The sequence below is a fragment of the Stegodyphus dumicola genome, chromosome 7 (assembly GCF_044657685.1).
Source record: "Stegodyphus dumicola isolate Sdum_Otavi_A_Nest chromosome 7, ASM4465768v1".
Classification (NCBI taxonomy): Eukaryota; Metazoa; Arthropoda; class Arachnida; order Araneae; family Eresidae; genus Stegodyphus; species Stegodyphus dumicola.
Genome location: NC_140774.1, coordinates 67,332,229 through 67,349,027, shown reverse-complemented (window position 1 = coordinate 67,349,027; position 16,799 = coordinate 67,332,229). Strand labels below are relative to the sequence as shown.

General features: G+C 32.8%; 1 protein-coding gene across 11 annotated transcripts in view; it reads right to left on the bottom strand.

Annotated features, from left to right (window-relative positions):
• Positions 1-16,795, bottom strand: part of LOC118203970 (ankyrin repeat domain-containing protein 13C) — a 215,610-nt gene extending 198,815 nt beyond the window's left edge. For 4 of the 11 annotated variants that reach the window (XR_015042105.1, XR_015042106.1, XR_015042107.1 and 1 more), the window contains exons 1-3: positions 16,489-16,795; positions 13,711-13,752; positions 2,209-2,313 (exon numbers count right to left, since the gene is read on the bottom strand). Coding sequence is in view for 6 of the 11 variants with exons in the window: in XM_085820396.1 (XP_085676522.1) it covers positions 2,209-2,313; positions 13,711-13,752; positions 16,489-16,600 (259 nt within the window). In the remaining 5 variants the exon portion in view is untranslated. The remainder of the gene's footprint in view (positions 1-2,208; positions 2,314-13,710; positions 13,753-16,488) is intronic. The other 7 variants (XM_085820396.1, XM_085820397.1, XM_085820399.1 and 4 more) reach the window with 5 other exon arrangements.
• Between the last annotated feature and the right edge of the window lie 4 nt (positions 16,796-16,799).

The following is a 16,799-nucleotide window of genomic DNA, read 5'->3' as shown; positions in this document are numbered from 1 at the left end:
TTATTTCATATTTAATTATAATTTTTGAAAATTTCAGTTAAAAGTAAATATAGTTCTAGAGTATTAACTAAAAAAAATACCTGCCGATGTCTTGCATGAAGTACCACCCGACTCTGATTCCTCTGGTCATTCAGCAACCAGTGAAGTGGTTCCAAATCCTTTTAAGAAAGTTACAATTTTGCATTTATTTTTCTTTCTTCTTCTTCTTCTCTCTCTCACTCTCTCTCTCTTCTTTCTTTTTTCTTTTTTTTTTTTTTTTTTTTTTTTTTTAAGGTTAGGAGAAAGTGGGGATTTTTTTCATTTTTATTTATTATTTTTTTTAATTAATTTATTTATTTAAACTTCAAAACGGTCAAGCAAGCACATAGTCTTTTTCTTGGTAACTTTTTTTAATAATGAAATTTCCTGGGATGATTGTCTCATTATTTTTTACTCATGTATTAAGTGTTTACTAGATTTGTCAAGAAATTAAGCAGAAGCAATCTGTCATTATTTTCATGCACGTGGTATTTTGCCAAAATATTGTGAGTCATTTCAGTTATCCTGCAAGTATCTGATGAAATGTAATAAAATGTGATGTCAACAACAGCTAACAAACAAGTCCTACAATAAGAATTGGGAACTAGTTCAAGAGAAGTCACTTAAGAGAGTTCATACACAGGTAGAGACAGCTGTGGTAAATAACAGTCTGATGTGATTCTGTAAATTTTATTGTAACCAATAATCATGGAAAATCAAAAACTTGTTTCACCAATATGATGACATCAGGAATATATTAAATGATTGTTGAACAACAGATTGTTGGTGATGTGTTAGCAGGTAACACCTAATACCCAAATATTAAAAATAGATGTAAATTTTAATTAAAAAGTATTAGTATATACTTTCATTATACAGGGTTGGCCAATGAAAACGTAGCTTGCCTTTAGTACTAGTGCCACACCCTTACAAGAAGATTGCATACCCTTGCTCTCTAGCAATTATTTGCCAACTTAGTTACCAAATAAAGCTGTGCTCTGGCTTTATTTTGCTTTTATATTCAGTTCTGCATGGTAACTTTAAGAAAATGTAAATCAATGCTTAGCATATGTTCTAAATAACATTTTGGCATCAATCTAACATGAGCTGCAAATGATTATAAGACTCAGTCTCAAATTTTCTTCGAAAAAAAAAAACGAGTACTTCTTTATATATATATATAAAGAAGTACTCTTTATATATACATATGCATAAACTTGAAGTTCTCAGTGATTCTCAACAAGCACCTAAGCCTGCTGAACTTCTAAGCCCAATTAAAGAGTTACGCACCCTCATTTATTTATGTGAAGAAGAATTCCTGTGTAAAAATAAATAGTTCTTTTGCACACTGCTTCAGATAGACAATTTCCTCATTAGAATAACAAATAGCATATGTCTGCAAGGTTATTAGTGAAGTGGATAGATTAAGGAAACATAAGACAACTTTGGCATCAAGTACACAGGAATAAAATAACCAATTAAGTGCTGTATCAGTCTGGTTCAGAAATAGAATCAAACCAACTCTGTCACAAACATAAAGAAATCCAGGCCTCCCTCATTTCATATGGCTGGGTTTCACTAGTCAAGTCATGAAAATTCTCAGAATACAGAGTTATGGTCTTACTTAGAAAAACCCACGTCAGGACCATGAAACTGGCATTTGATACAAGGTGACAGAAATACAAATAGTGGGTCCAATTTTTATCGAATTAATTGTGAATACTATAGCTTACCTCGATATTGGTAAACAAATTTTGTGACCTACTAACAACAAAAAACTGTTCTGCTCTTCCACCAAGATGGGGCAATATGACACACCTCACATGACTTGCTGGCATGGGTTCATAAACTGTTTATGGTAGACGGCATTGTAAGGAAAAGGTTACTGTCACCATCTTCCTGACTGATTTTTATCTGTAGCGAAATTCAAAAGAAAATGTGTATGCCAATAATCCACACACCATGGATGAATAACCACAGTATCATTGTTAAGAGATGCAAGTAATATCAGCCATCATGCTCCAATGTGCATACAGATGAACAGTGACTACTTTCAGCAACTGTTGTAACTCATAGGCAAAGTAAACAACCCACCTGCTTATTCCTCCAGTTATATTATTCTCAGTGATGAGTTACTTTTTCACAGCCTCACCTTGTATAACTACTTATAATTAAAAAAAAATTGCTTACTAGTTTGTCTGTCTCCATAACTTATTGCTTCAGCTATAGGACTCCATCCCAGCTTATTTTTTATTTTAACTGGTGCATTGTGTGCAAGTAGTAGTTGTACGCATTCTATTAAAAAATTAAAAGAATAAATATAATTTAAAATTTTTCTGCTAAAGTGAAATCACAGTATTAAAAAGCTACAGGCAAATGTTGAGACTAGTATATAACAAAGACTTAAGCAATATAAAATTAAAAAATTAATGAAAAAACAACATGATATATAAAGAGAGAGTCAAAAAGTAACCTGAATACTCCTCAATAACAGACATACAAATAAGATTCAAAACACTTCAGCATTTCTTAATATAAAACCTACTAAAACCAACAGAGATAAGACAATGCTCAAACAATAAATGCGTTTTACCAGAGAAAAACTCTTTCGTCTTACTTGCAGCCAATGATATGTCCTCCCTTTTATCTACTGCTTTCTTATGAATGAATGTTTTCTTGAAGTATATACTGATGTATGGGTAATCCTATTGGGTTGTTTGAAAAGTTAGGTATATTTGAACAAAAATTTGGTTACGATATGTTAATTTATGTCAGTTTTATATGCCTTTGAATATGGAAGAAAATAAAGTGTATTTTAGGTATTTAATACTTTTCTTGTCCCAGAAAGGCAAAAATGCCACACTAGTGGCAAACAAGATATGTAAAAAGTTGCTGTAGTTCAAAGAACTATACGGAAGTAGTTTGCTAGGTTTAAAGCTGTTGATTTCAACCTTAAAGACCAAGAACGCTCAGGTAAACTCTTCAAATGCAAATAAATATCAGATTACATCACATCAAAATCCACCATCCGGGAGCATTGTGTGATGCTTGGCTATAAAGCACTTTGATGTATAAGTTCCCCATGATTTAATGGAGAAAAATTTGATGGATCACATTTCCATTTGTGACTCACTCTACAAACAAAATAAGGAGACACCATTTTTAAGAAGGTAGAGATGGGAGATTAAAAATGAACCATTTATAATACTGCTGAGTGTAAAAGATCCTGGGGGAAAAGAAATATTCTACATTTAGTCACCTAAAAAGCTGGTCTTCATCCAAAGAAGGTCACGCTCTGACTCTGATGGCATTTGGAAACAGATCCTGTAATACAAGATTTTATTAAATAACGCAACCATAAATTCAGAGAAGTATTATTCCCAATTAGATGATTTAAGGACAGCAATCAAACAAAAAAGTATAGAAATAGTGATTCGGAAAGGCTTCTTAATTTATCAGAACAACATGCAGCCTCACGTGTCTTTGATAACTTGGCAAAGCTGTTGGAGTACAGTTGGGATGATTTATCCTATTCCCATATTCACTAGACCTTGCACATTTTGATTTCCACCTATTTCGGTCATTAAAAAATTCTGTTAATGGAAAAAATTTCAACTCTTTGGTCAAGATAAAAAAATCCCATACAAAAGGTTTTCGCTGAAAAAAATTTACAGATTCAGGCAGGATGGAATTTTCAAGCTGCCTGAAAGATTGAGAAAGGTTGTAGAACAGAGTGGCACCTATATAATTTAATAAATGTGTACTAAAATTTAAATCTCCTGCTTTTCAATATTCCTTCAAAATTGGCACAAACTTTCCAGATAACCAAATAAAATACTGCCTCTTTATGTGAATAGCTTCCATTGAATAATGGAAACTACAGCCATTAATAAGTTTAAGGCGCCACACTGGATGGCTCAACACACAGTTGAGATCTGCGGTCTGCTGTTGCCTTCCATTTACTGATAAATGAATGCTGGAACTACCGTTGATAATAATGTCTCACTGTTTTGTCATTCCAACCTTCATGTCAGCTAATTCAGTGACATGATCACCTTGCTTCTCAGATGGCACTGATGCATCCTCCCTGGAATTTACTTAGTTGCATGTGACTTCATTAGGTGGGTCTTTCAGGCATTATCCTTAACTACAGCCAACAGAATTACTATGGAAACTGGTCCAAATTTATAAGGTCATCATGCACTGGACTTTCAGTATCATTTGACTTACTTCATTCTAACACACTGTACACGTATTAGGTGCATGCATACTACTGCGTTTGAGGAAGCTTCATGTCAAATGACATTTATGTTCCATTGTGATTTCATGGTGTGCAAACATTTTTTGCTACAGAGATAAAGGTACTTTTTAATGGTGATGCTTTTTTTTTCATCTTATGTTTGCAAAAAACTCAGCTTTTAAAGGCAATCAATATAACAGGGTGAGGAAAAGTCATAGTTATCAACACTGAAATGTGAAAGACCCAGAGGCTCTCAAATGAAAACTGAGATTTTCTTCTGAGGGTGCTTTGCACTGCTTGGAAATGCCATTTCAAAATAATTCCAAGTTGACTTAATATTTACTTTATAATGCAAGAGTTATGTTATTTCACTATTTACAATATGATTCTGATGTAAAATATATTATTTTTTATATTTTAAATTTTATGTTCCTTGGCTAATTTCATTCTTTTACACTTTTATCCTGAGAAAATTCTGAATATGAAACAAATCCTTTTGCTCATCAAAGAATTTTTAAATACTATAAAAAAATTCAATAATTAATGAACATACAAAAGTGTGTTTACACATTTTTAGAATAATTTCAGGCCCATTTCATTAATGTCTAAAATGTAAGGAGCACTTATTTTAAACGTTACTTCTAACAGCTTTTTTATTCTGTACATCTGCACCATGATTTTCATGATAAAAGGGCTTTTTGTAAAATTTTCAGAAGTACTGATTTCTATTTCTCTTCCACTACTTATTAACAGTCCATCATTCATGGTGGGTTTCCACTTAGAAAGAGCTCTTTTCAAGACACCAAAGCCGTAGTACACATGTGAAATATCAGGGGACTTTGCAGTTGGAAGACGTTGGAAAGGTATACATGCAACACTTGTGTCAGTATTAATCTTTTTCAACAAATCCCGTGGTACTTTTCAAAGTATGATTTTTTTGTTTTGTCTTGATGAAGTTACATTATTTGAAAGTCATTGGGATAAAGAAATGGAATTTCCTCTGTAAATATCAAGAGTAAAATTTTCTCTTGATGCTTCATTGAGCTGACTTTAACATCCCCTCCTCCCTCTTCTTATTTCTAATTTCCAACTGTAGGAGAATTCAAAATCGTAAAAACAACCTTGTATTTAGCGTAATTATATCGAAACACTCAATCCATTTCGAGGGCAGCTAAAGGTCCCTCCTCATCAGGAGAAAGAAATACATAGAAAGAAGAAAAATAAAGGGGAAGAAGTCTCAGAAACACATGGTCCTTATCAGCACTGCACGTGGTTATAACCAGATTTTTAATCAGAGTTACACTGGCCGCCTACTTTTACTGAGCCAGGCTATCTGATCAAACATGTAACAGAAAGGAGAAGAAAAATTAGTGAAGTTAAAATTAGGGAGCGAGGCGCAACTGCTCCTTTACGCTCAAAATCTGAACTTCGAATAATGGAAATCAACCACTGAACGGATTTTTTATACTCTCTGGTAGTACCAAACACGAGGAGGTAACGCCATCTATCGGCAAAAATAACTGAATTATAGTAGAATTTTAAAGGCATTAGGAAGGACTGGATTGGACTTCAAATCATTAACTAAACCTGCTAAATCTTTGCAAATATGAAAAGCCTCAAGAAAATCCAATTCACTTATGGAAAGAAGCCTTTTGGATAATTTTTGCAGAGCAAACGACATTTTTTCTTATGCTATTGCCCATACTATATAAATTGCCGCTAGTGGGCCCCCCCCAAAAAGTAAAATATTAATCTTTGTATAATAGTTTTTGAAACAAGGGACAATACAAAGTGATACCTGACATTCTACACTGGTATCTGGTGTCTTTTCTTACTGGCTTACCACTGGAATCTCTTGCACCGGAGCACAGAGTACACTGTCTTGTTAGATTTGATTTTTTTAAAAAAAATTTTTCCACTTCTTCATAATCACTATTCGAAATCATCACTTTCGCTATTTTGCACCATTGCCTTTATTTTATTTTTTCAATGCATGTATCCTTCTTTATACATTACTAATCCACAAGCCGAAATATACTATACAATTCGGAAACACATGACCAGTCCCTCCAAAAGAACAGCGCAACCAACAAACCAAGCCGAGTATAACCATGATAAAACAAATCGTACTAACAAATTCTGCTTCGCCTGAGTTTTCATGGAATAATAATTAACTGCAATATATATGAACCCGAGATAACTCGGGATAATCAGGCAAGTAGTTAAATTAAAATCGCAATAACAACCTTGTATTTAGCATACATATGTTAAAACACTCAATTTCGAAGGCAACTAAAGGTCCCTCTACATCAGGAGAACAAAATTACTAGAAAGGGGAAAAAGAAGAAAAATAAAGCGTTGGCAAAAGAATCTCAGAAACACGTGGTCGTTATCAGCAAACATGTGGTCGTAACCGGATTTTGAATCAGATTTACACTGGCCGCCTACTTTTACTGAGCCAGGCTATCTGATCAAACATATAACACATAGACTAAAATGCTAACAAATCAAGGAAGTCAAAAAATAGGGAGCGAGGGGCAACTGCACCTTCACGCACCAAGCCTGAACATCGAAAAAAAGGCAACGCAACCTCTGTAACGGCTTTTTATACCCTCCAGTAGTACCACATGCAACACCATGGAGGCAATGCCATCTATTGGCAAAAATAAAAGAATTATGATAATAGAAATTTAAAGGCATTAGGGAGGACTGGATTGGACTTAAAATCATTCACTAAACATGTTAAATCCTTGTGAATATGAAAAGCCTCAATAAAATAGAATTCACCAACGGAAGAAGCCCTTTGGATAATTTTTGCCAAAAATAAAGTCAAAATTATGATTAAATTTCCAACTATGATATGCTATTGAAGACTTGTTAATTTCGTCATTTTAAACATAGGATTCATGTTCCTTGATATGAAACTTTTAAACTCTTTTTTTTTTGCCAATATATCTCAATCCACACTGACATGATATACTATATATTCTCCAAGAATTAAAGTCAGAAACGCAATCTTTTAGAATCGAACCATGAATTTTATTGATAAGGGAGTATATGACTTGAAAATTGAATTTTGGGAGAATCCGTGCAACTTTATAACTAACAGAAGGATAAAATGGAAGCACAACAAGGTCATTAATATTATTTCTAACGGTGGAATGTCTTCTTTGATGGGAATCTGAAAATTTTTTAACAGCTTTATCAATGATCATGGGAGAAAATCCTCGTTCAATAGCAACTGCTCTCAAATAATTACGTTCACTGGTAAGCAAAGATTCTGAAGAGCAAACTTTGAGCGCACGAAATACATAATATTAAAAAGAAGACACTTTTTGCTTAACAGGGTGGCATGACTTAGCATGGGGTGGTAAACAAATTGCAAAGCGTTTACGGCACACAGTAGTGCTAAAATCAATTTCATTGTGGATTATGAGAATATCAAGGAAGAGGAGGGAATTGTTAAATTCAATTTCAAGAGATTGAATTGGATGGCTGAATCAATTGAATTTATAATAGATAAAATCTAGGATAAATCATCTTTGTTACCATCAAAAAGCACGAAAGTGTCGTCTACATATCGAATCCAGAGATGAAAAGATAGTTTATCAAATAATTTCACTTCAAAATAATGCATATAAATGTCAGCAAGTACAGGACTGAGAGGATTACCCATAGTGAAATACTGACTGAGAGGCGAATATGGACAGCGAAATATGGACTGAGATCATTACCTTTATGCTCTCCCAAAAGTCGACAAAACTGGTATTCCTTTTTGACCAATTGTTTCCAACATAGGTACAGCTTCATATCCTTTGGCCAAATATTTAGTTTCCAGATTTTCTCCTCTACTCGCTAACAATACTCGCACCATAAAAAATTCTTTTGAAGTCATCGATAAACTTAAAGATATTTCTCCACTGTGTTCCATTATGGTTTCATTTGATGTCAAATCACTCTTTACTAATGTTCCGGTCAAAGGAGCACTAAAATGTCTTGATACCAGGCTTCGAGAATTCCATTTCACACATACTGAAATTGATGAGTTGGTTTCGCTTAAGTCTCTCTGAGTCAAACCCACTTTGTTTTCCAAAATCAATATTTTCGTCAAATTGAAGGATTGGCTATGGGTAATCCTCTCAGTCCTGTACTTGCTGACATTAATATGCACTACTTTGAGGTGAAATTATTTGATAAACTATCTTTTCGTCTCTGGATTCGGTATGCAAACGACACTTTCGCACTTTTTGATGGTAATAAAGATGATTTATCTGAGATTTTATCTATTATAAATTCAATTGATTCAGCCATCCAATTCACTTTTGAAATTGAATTTAAGAATTCCCTCCCCTTCCTCGATATTCTTATAATCCGCAACGAAATTGATTTTTAGCACTACTGTGTACCGTAAACACTTTGCAGTTTGTTTACCGCCCCATGCTAAGTCATGCCACCCTGTTAAGCAAAAAGGCGGCTTCTTTTTAATATTATGTATTTTGTGCACTCAAAGTTTGCTCTTCAGAACCTTTGCTTACCAATGAACGTAATTATTAGAGCAGTTGCTATTGACCGAGGATTTTCTCCCGTGATCATTAATAAAGCTGTTAAAAAATTTTCAGATTCCCATCAAAGAAGACATTCTACTGTTAGGAATAATATTAATGACCTTATTGTGCTTCCATTTTATCCTTCTGTTAGTTATAAAGTTGCACGGATTCTCCCGAAATTAAATTTTCAAGTCATATACTCCCCTATCAATAAAATTCATGGTTCGATTCTAAAAGATTGCGTTTCTGACTTTAATTCTTGGAGAATTTAAAGTATATCGTGTCAGGTGGATTGAGATATATTGGCGAAAAAAAAAGAGTGTTAAAGTTTCACATCAAGAAACATGAATCCTATGTCCAAAAAGGCAAAATTAACAAGTTAGTCGGAAATTTAATCATAATTTTGTTTTTGGTTAACAAAAATTATCTAAAGGGCTTCTTCCATTGGTGAATTGTATTTTCTTGAGGCTTTTCATATTCACAAGGATTTAACATGTTTAGTGAATGATTTTAAGTCCAATCCAATCCTCCCTAATGCCTTTAAATTTCTATTATCATAATTCTTTATTATTGTTGCCAATAGATGGCACTACCTCCATGGCGTTACACGTGGTACTACTGGAGGGTATAAAAAGCCGTTACAGAGGTTCCGTTGCCTTTATTCGAGGTTCAGGCTTGGTGCGTGAAGGTGCAGTTGCCCCTCGCTCCCTATTTTTTGACTTCCTTGATTTCTTTGCATTTTAGTCTATGTGTTATATGTTTGATCAGATAGCCTGGCTCAGTAAAAGTAGGTGGCCAGTGTAAATCTGATTCAAAATCCGGTTACGACCACGTGTTTGCTGATAACAACCACGTGTTTCTGAGACTCTTTTGCCAACGCTTTATTTTTCTTCTTTTTCCCCTTTCTAGTAATTTCGTTCTCCTGATGAAGAGGGACCTTTAGTTGCCCTTGAAATCGATTGAGTGTTTTAACATATGTACGCTAAAAACAAGGTTGTTAATGCAATTTTAATTGTCGCATTGGTGTGTTTCTCTTCTAGTCTAAGTAGTTAAATATAGGCTAACCATAGTTCCATTTATGTAAATATAGTAGATAAAGACAATGAAAGTGAAACAAAATTTAATTTTAAAAATTATGCAGCAACAGCTGTCAAGGAATAGAATTTGTATATTTTAAGTTTCATTAATTCAATAAATTTCTTTTATTGCTTAAAAACATTTTCCTCAGCTAAAAATAAAAGACTGGTAGATTCAGTGAACTACTATAAAACTAGCAGAACTGGCAGGTATGAAAAGTAAAAATCTTATTATTTTACTCTGCTAATTGAATGGAAAATATACCTCTACTAATTTTTCGGAAAATTTTAAAATATTAAGATTTTTTTAATTAAAAAAAAAACTGAAGTTATGATTTGCATTGAAAAGGCATAATTTTTTTTACGGAATTGCCTAAAAAATAAAAAAATAAAATTAAAAAAAAAAAAAGGGGGAATGCAAACTTATGAAAAATGTTCTACGATTTCTTTTTAGTATACCCGGTGTTCAGAGATCTTAACCCCACTCAACTACTACTAGGTCCTGGCTCATTTAGGCCTGTGCAAGTTTCTGCTACCTCCTCGTAGAAATTTTGTACAAATTTTACTGCCCTCTACTTTAGTGATCTTCCAAATCTAAAAGAAAGCTTTATGACAGTATACAGTATTACAGATATTTTAATGCAGTTTCGGTATTTTGCCATGTAGTAGTACAGTCAAATACCAAAAATCCGGCGACCTGAAATCCGCATTGCGTCTCAAAATAGTATATACGTTCAATTTATAAGTTCTGGAAACCGCAACACGAAGAACGAAATATCGAAGAAAAATACTTACGAAATAATGATGTCATAATCATTGAAAAATAATAACTCATAATGGAAATACCACAACACAATATATTGAATTATTGACATCATGGTAAAAGTTCTCCCTCCTTCAATCTATATTGAGGTAAAAAATAAATCAGGATTTCTATCTGGAACTAATTTACTTCCAGATATCATTACAAGATAAAGAGTCCAAATGAAGCTTTATGGTTATGAAATGCTGATTTCCTGGTTTCTTTGGCAGTTATTGTGGTGGTGGTGGGGGGAATATCAAGAGAAAATTCAGTGAAAAACAGGCTATATCCAATTTGATTCCAAGACTCAAAATATGCACAATATAAAAATCTCACCTTTACCACCGATCACAATTCAAATATTCAATTATATGACAGCATAAAATTTATACTTACTCAGTACACCATATATTCCAGCATATAACATGCATTTTTAATGCAAAAAATAAGATCGAAATTTACGGGTGCAAGTTATACGCGAGATATAAAAATCATAGATTTAAATATTTTAAAAGATAAGCATACAAAAATTAGATTTCTACATGTATCTAAATGGTGTTTATTTAAAAGAAATGACATACCTCATGAACTTAAAAATTTTCATTATCAGGTAACATGAAATTTCATTCATGTTCCATTCATTATATCTTCAGACACTCCATCAAATTCTATTTCATCTTCACCGTTACTGATACTCTGATCCATAAATAATTAAACATCTTCCATTCCATTTAGATTGCTCAATATACTGCATTTTAATGACTTTTGAATTATATCGAGTTTAATTCATTTCATGCTTTTATTATTCACACTCTACTAGCATAATATGCATTCAGACTCCTTTTGTAAATGTTTTTCACCTTCTAACATCCACATATTCCACTGTCATTTTAAATTTTCTTTTTAATGATTTATTGATACACACATCACATCCAACGGTTGAACTAATGACGTCAATCTGCCTGGAATAACTGCCATGCCTGTATTAAACTCTTTAAAAAATTTCTTCATATTACCCAAAATGAGATCTGAACATGTCCCAAACCACGAAATGCTTTCTGGATTCTTTAAGGCAACACGACGCTTTCGCCAAATGTTTCTTATCCATAATTTCACACATTTTTCATCCATCCATTCTTTTTTGCAAACGTGAATGAAAACACAATTCAGAAAATCACACTTCATCATCTTTCTTTTAAAACCATGGGTTTAAATTTTGTACTGCACACCAAGCAGGAAAAAATTACACTGAGGTGAGATTTTTTGTGACCTTTTTTTTATGTATATTATTCCACTCAGGTATGGAGCTTTCAATAGAACCAAACATCCTTGCAGTAGCACGATTTCCATTTTCTTTCACAAACTGAATGAATGAACATTTGAAACCAGCATCGGGTTTTTCGTTTGGCAGAAATCATATTTGCTACTAAGAGGAACACTAGATAAGCCATACTTCAACTGAAGCAAATTGGATTTACTATAGCCTTCGATGTTGACTTAAAAAACATGGCTTCAAATGGCTCGTGCACAGCTGCATTGAATACAACTGACCCTTTCTGCAGAATTATTTACTCCCTCAAGCATTTCCCCCCCACACACATATTGTTCCCCTTATTGCTTGACAATTCAGTATACCATTGTTAGAAAGGCTGAAAAGTCTTTGAATCAAAGACTTTAAGGATGACAGCATCATGCATGTATCTTTCAGGTTCCTTCATAAAGAAAAGGATGATCGTTATACAATGAACATAGATAACATTTTTTAATGTAGTTTGAAATTACAGGTGCATGTTATATGCCAGAATATGCTGCATATTCTGGTATAAATGGTTACTGAATTTAAAACACATTTCATTTATTTAATTTAATCACTCTAAATGCATCAGTGCATACTGTAATTATTGAGTAGTTTTAATTTGAACACTGCACATGAAGATAAGAAATAAGAAGACAAAATAGATTAAATAGCCAGTTAATATACATATAGACAAAAAAAATTCATTAACTAGATAAGAATAATGGGACTATTCGGTTTCAAGGGCCGTAAAAAAAATTGCAGCGAAAATATATGCGCGAATGCACCAGATCTAGCAAACACGCCCATTTAACAGCGCTCCAAATCTCACGTACGCGCTGATTTCAGATTGCGTAAGTTTATATAGTTCTATGTTTCTTACGACGCCATTGAAATACTATTTTAATTTTTAATTTCTTTTTTGATATACTATGGATTTAACAATTTGGGAATTGCCTATGATGAAAAGTCTGCGATAGAATTTTGGGTAAGTGCAGAATCACCCACTGCTTGATGCGTTTTTAAGAATTGCACATACTCGGTGTCCATGTACACATCGACTTATTTTTACTTAAAAAAAAATCCCAGAATTGCACAAAAATGGCACTGCGCACAACCCTTGACTTTATCTATATACACATCGACCTATTGTAACTTAAAAAGTAAAAGAAAATTGACAAAATTCCAATTGTTTTTACCCTTGTAAAAAGTGGCAAAGAAATAAGCGGGCGATTTTGCAATTTACCGAAAATGCTTTCAAAGAAAAGGCATCATTCATTATAAAAAACTATGTTTGAACAACCAACGAGATGTTTTAGCGATAACTCGGTAGCGAAATATTATATGAAATTAACCTTTCATCTAAATTAAAACATCAATATTTAGATAGTTATTTACTATTTAACTTCTTTTCTAGCGTTAGGGTTGCCGCAATTACTTTTGGCAGCACTGGCATCAACAATAGTTTGGCAATTTTTTACGGCCTTCGAAACCAAATAGTACCGAATAATGATACAACCCATATCTTTTTTCATGATAAATTCTACTTATTGTAGAATAAATGTCCTGAGCCATCTTTAAGACATTTAAAAAGTGCAATGATTTTATTTTTTTTTTAGTATGGAAAAAAAATTATGACCAGGAATTACCCTAATGATTCTACACAAAGATAAAAAAACTGATTCAAAACACAGAATACAAATTATAAAGTTAAAATAAAAAAATTCTCTTACCTTTGTGCCCTTTCATCACAGCTATATGAAGAGGTGTGTTACCTAAAATATTAAAATTAATTTTATGCATATAATTCACAGAAGTTAAAAAAAATTAATAGGTAATGTTTAAAATGTTTACAAATACCTTTCAAGAAGATTACAAGATTTATTATCTAAATTAAATTCACTTAAATTATGAAAAACGTGTTCATAACTATATGTACAGACTCGAATTCTGAAATGTTAGTGTCTAACTCACCATGCATATCCTTTTGGCCAACATCATACGTCCTAAGAGTAGATGCAACTTTTCTAACATCATTTTTAAAGACGGATTCATGTAATTCATATTTCCTCGGAATGGAGAATATAATTATCATAAATTCTAAAACTTGGGCATAGTTAGCCAAAGAAAAAGGTGCATATTATTATGACCAGGTTTTTAAACATTATATTGGCACTCGGATTACCACATTCATGTCTACATCTAGCACACACTTCGTGGCTGCCATGTTTCTGCAATTGGTTGTCAAATTTGATACAGAAAATACATCTTCTTACAAAATTTGTCCAGTCAATGTAGTACACAGTTTGAAATCCAGACATCCAATATCTGGAATTATCTTATATCCAAACCTCCACACCACCAGCAAAAAATTTATTAATTAATTAATTAAAATGACAAAGAAATTTCCACATTCTTACAAAATCTCGGAATGGAGAATATAAAGATTAACAAAAGGAAGCAGCTGTGCTATAAATGCAATTTTTTTCCAGACTTGAGATTCCTACATGTCACTTTCAAATGGCTGCTTCCTAGGAAGTCATAGAATGGCCAATAATAATAAGTACAGATAGAAGTTAGGGCGGTACCCCTGTAGTACCATAGGCAACTTGTCAAGCATAGCTGCCTGTTAAGTTTCCACTACAATTTTGAGAGAGAACACTCATATACCATTGAGAGGGTTTCTAATATATTGCTTAACCAAGGAGAATACCAGTAGGATATTCGAGGGTCTCCCACCATATTACCAACCTCTCTAGAGAACTTTTGATTCATCATGTATTTTGAGTACCTTGTAGCATACACACAATATGTTTACACACATCCATGCCTTCTCTAGAGATTCAAACCAAATCCTATTGGTATGGCAGTTAGCATCGCTAACCACAACTAAGCAGAAGAGGCAACCGTGGCCAGTAAAAATACAGATTGACACTGTATTTGTTATTGTCTAGGATCACACTTTCAGCACTTGAATGGTTTTTTTTAGGATAAAGAAATAGGACAACACCATGCATTTTCCCCACTCATTGCAATCTCTGTGAGTCCTAAATGTTGCTACCCAGTACCTCTCCAAGTTAAAACATTTTTCTTTCTAAATTTTGCCACCCAATGCTTCTCCTACTAAATATTAATCTAAAAATTTTGCCACCTCTAATTTTTGCTGCTCGGTGCTTCTCTAAATTAAAATTTCCACAGAATGTAACCCAATCAGTTCTGGCACCATCTCTGTTGTGAGTAAGAAGTAGCATTCTCCTATTTGATCTAAATAATAAGTCCCAGTGTTGCCCCATCTGCAGGTCATCTTACTAGATATAAACTGCTAGAATCTCCAAAGTCCTGACGATTCTGGATTTCAGACTTTGTACTGTAGTTATATATTCATAAAGCCTGAGGCTCTCATTACTTAACTGATACCAGTTTTCCGGCCCCAAACTAAATAAATTACTCTGTTGTTACAAACTGTTGAAACCATTGAACCAGTAGTCAAAATATATTCTTTTCCTTCCCTTGCAACTTTTCATATTGCATCTTCAAATGCTTTCATTGATGTTTAATATTATTTAAGGCTATTTTTGAATATTTAGAGGGAAGGTAAAATGCATTTTTCTTAGAAGAAAGATCTACCATCTTCTTGAAAAATCAAATATTTTAACATTTTTTGAGAAAGAAAATACATTAGCACATAGAATACACACAACTCTTCTCATAATTAGAGAATTATGAACTATCATAAACTGTTAATATTTAGATGAAAACATTACAATACACATAGTTTATTCAGTGCTTTGTTCATAAAGAGCACTGAATAAACTATGTGTGCTAGTGCTCTTTTCATAAAGAGCAAGCTATAAATGATCATTATTAGGATTGCTGGTCATTTGAAGATGATTTGCATTGGCGAATCCTTGATAATCTTGATGCTATTTACAAAACAGACACCATAATAATAAGGAAGCATGAAGAAAAACGCTTTTTCTTCTCAAACATGAAAACTTAGAATAATATAGGGCAAGTTACAACAGTGAAGAATCCTGTAATATGAACATAAATGCCCATGGCATATTACAGTGGAATCTAAAATCACAAATTACCTAAACAAGAAAATTGCCTCAGATGACAAATGGTGTCTTACAAACAATCTAATTAGTAACATATGATTTTCAAAGGTATTTTAAGGTAACCTGTACCACATAATTAACACTAAGGGCCTCATAAACACATCCTTTTAATATTTTGCATTGCTTAATTCTCATTAAAAAAAAAAAAAAAAAAAAAAAAAAAAAACCTAACAGCCATAAACTGGGATTTTACTGTATTTAAAAATTTGAAAGTCTTAAAATTTCATATGTATACTTCCAATTACTTTAATATTCTTTCAGAAATTAATATTTATATCATACGTGTAGAAACAAGATTTATTATCTAAATTAAATTCACTTAAATTATGAAAAACGTGTTCATAACTATATGTACAGACTCGAATTCTGAAATGTTAGTGTCTAACTCACCATGCATATCCTTTTGGCCAACATTATGCGTCCTAAGAGTAGATGCAACTTTTCTAACATCATTTTTAAAGACGGATTCATGTAATTCATATTTCCTGCTGTTTTCTGACATATTATAACCCAACTATATTAAAACTTCAGGAAGCAGAACAGTTAGGGAAAAAGAGAATTATTAATATCAGAAAACATATACATCCAAATTTTCATGTTTACTATTCAATAAAAAAATTCACATTATTATGATTAAAAGTGTACGAATTTTAAGTTCATTATGTAAATATAAATGTTTCCAAATGAAATGATTAATATTC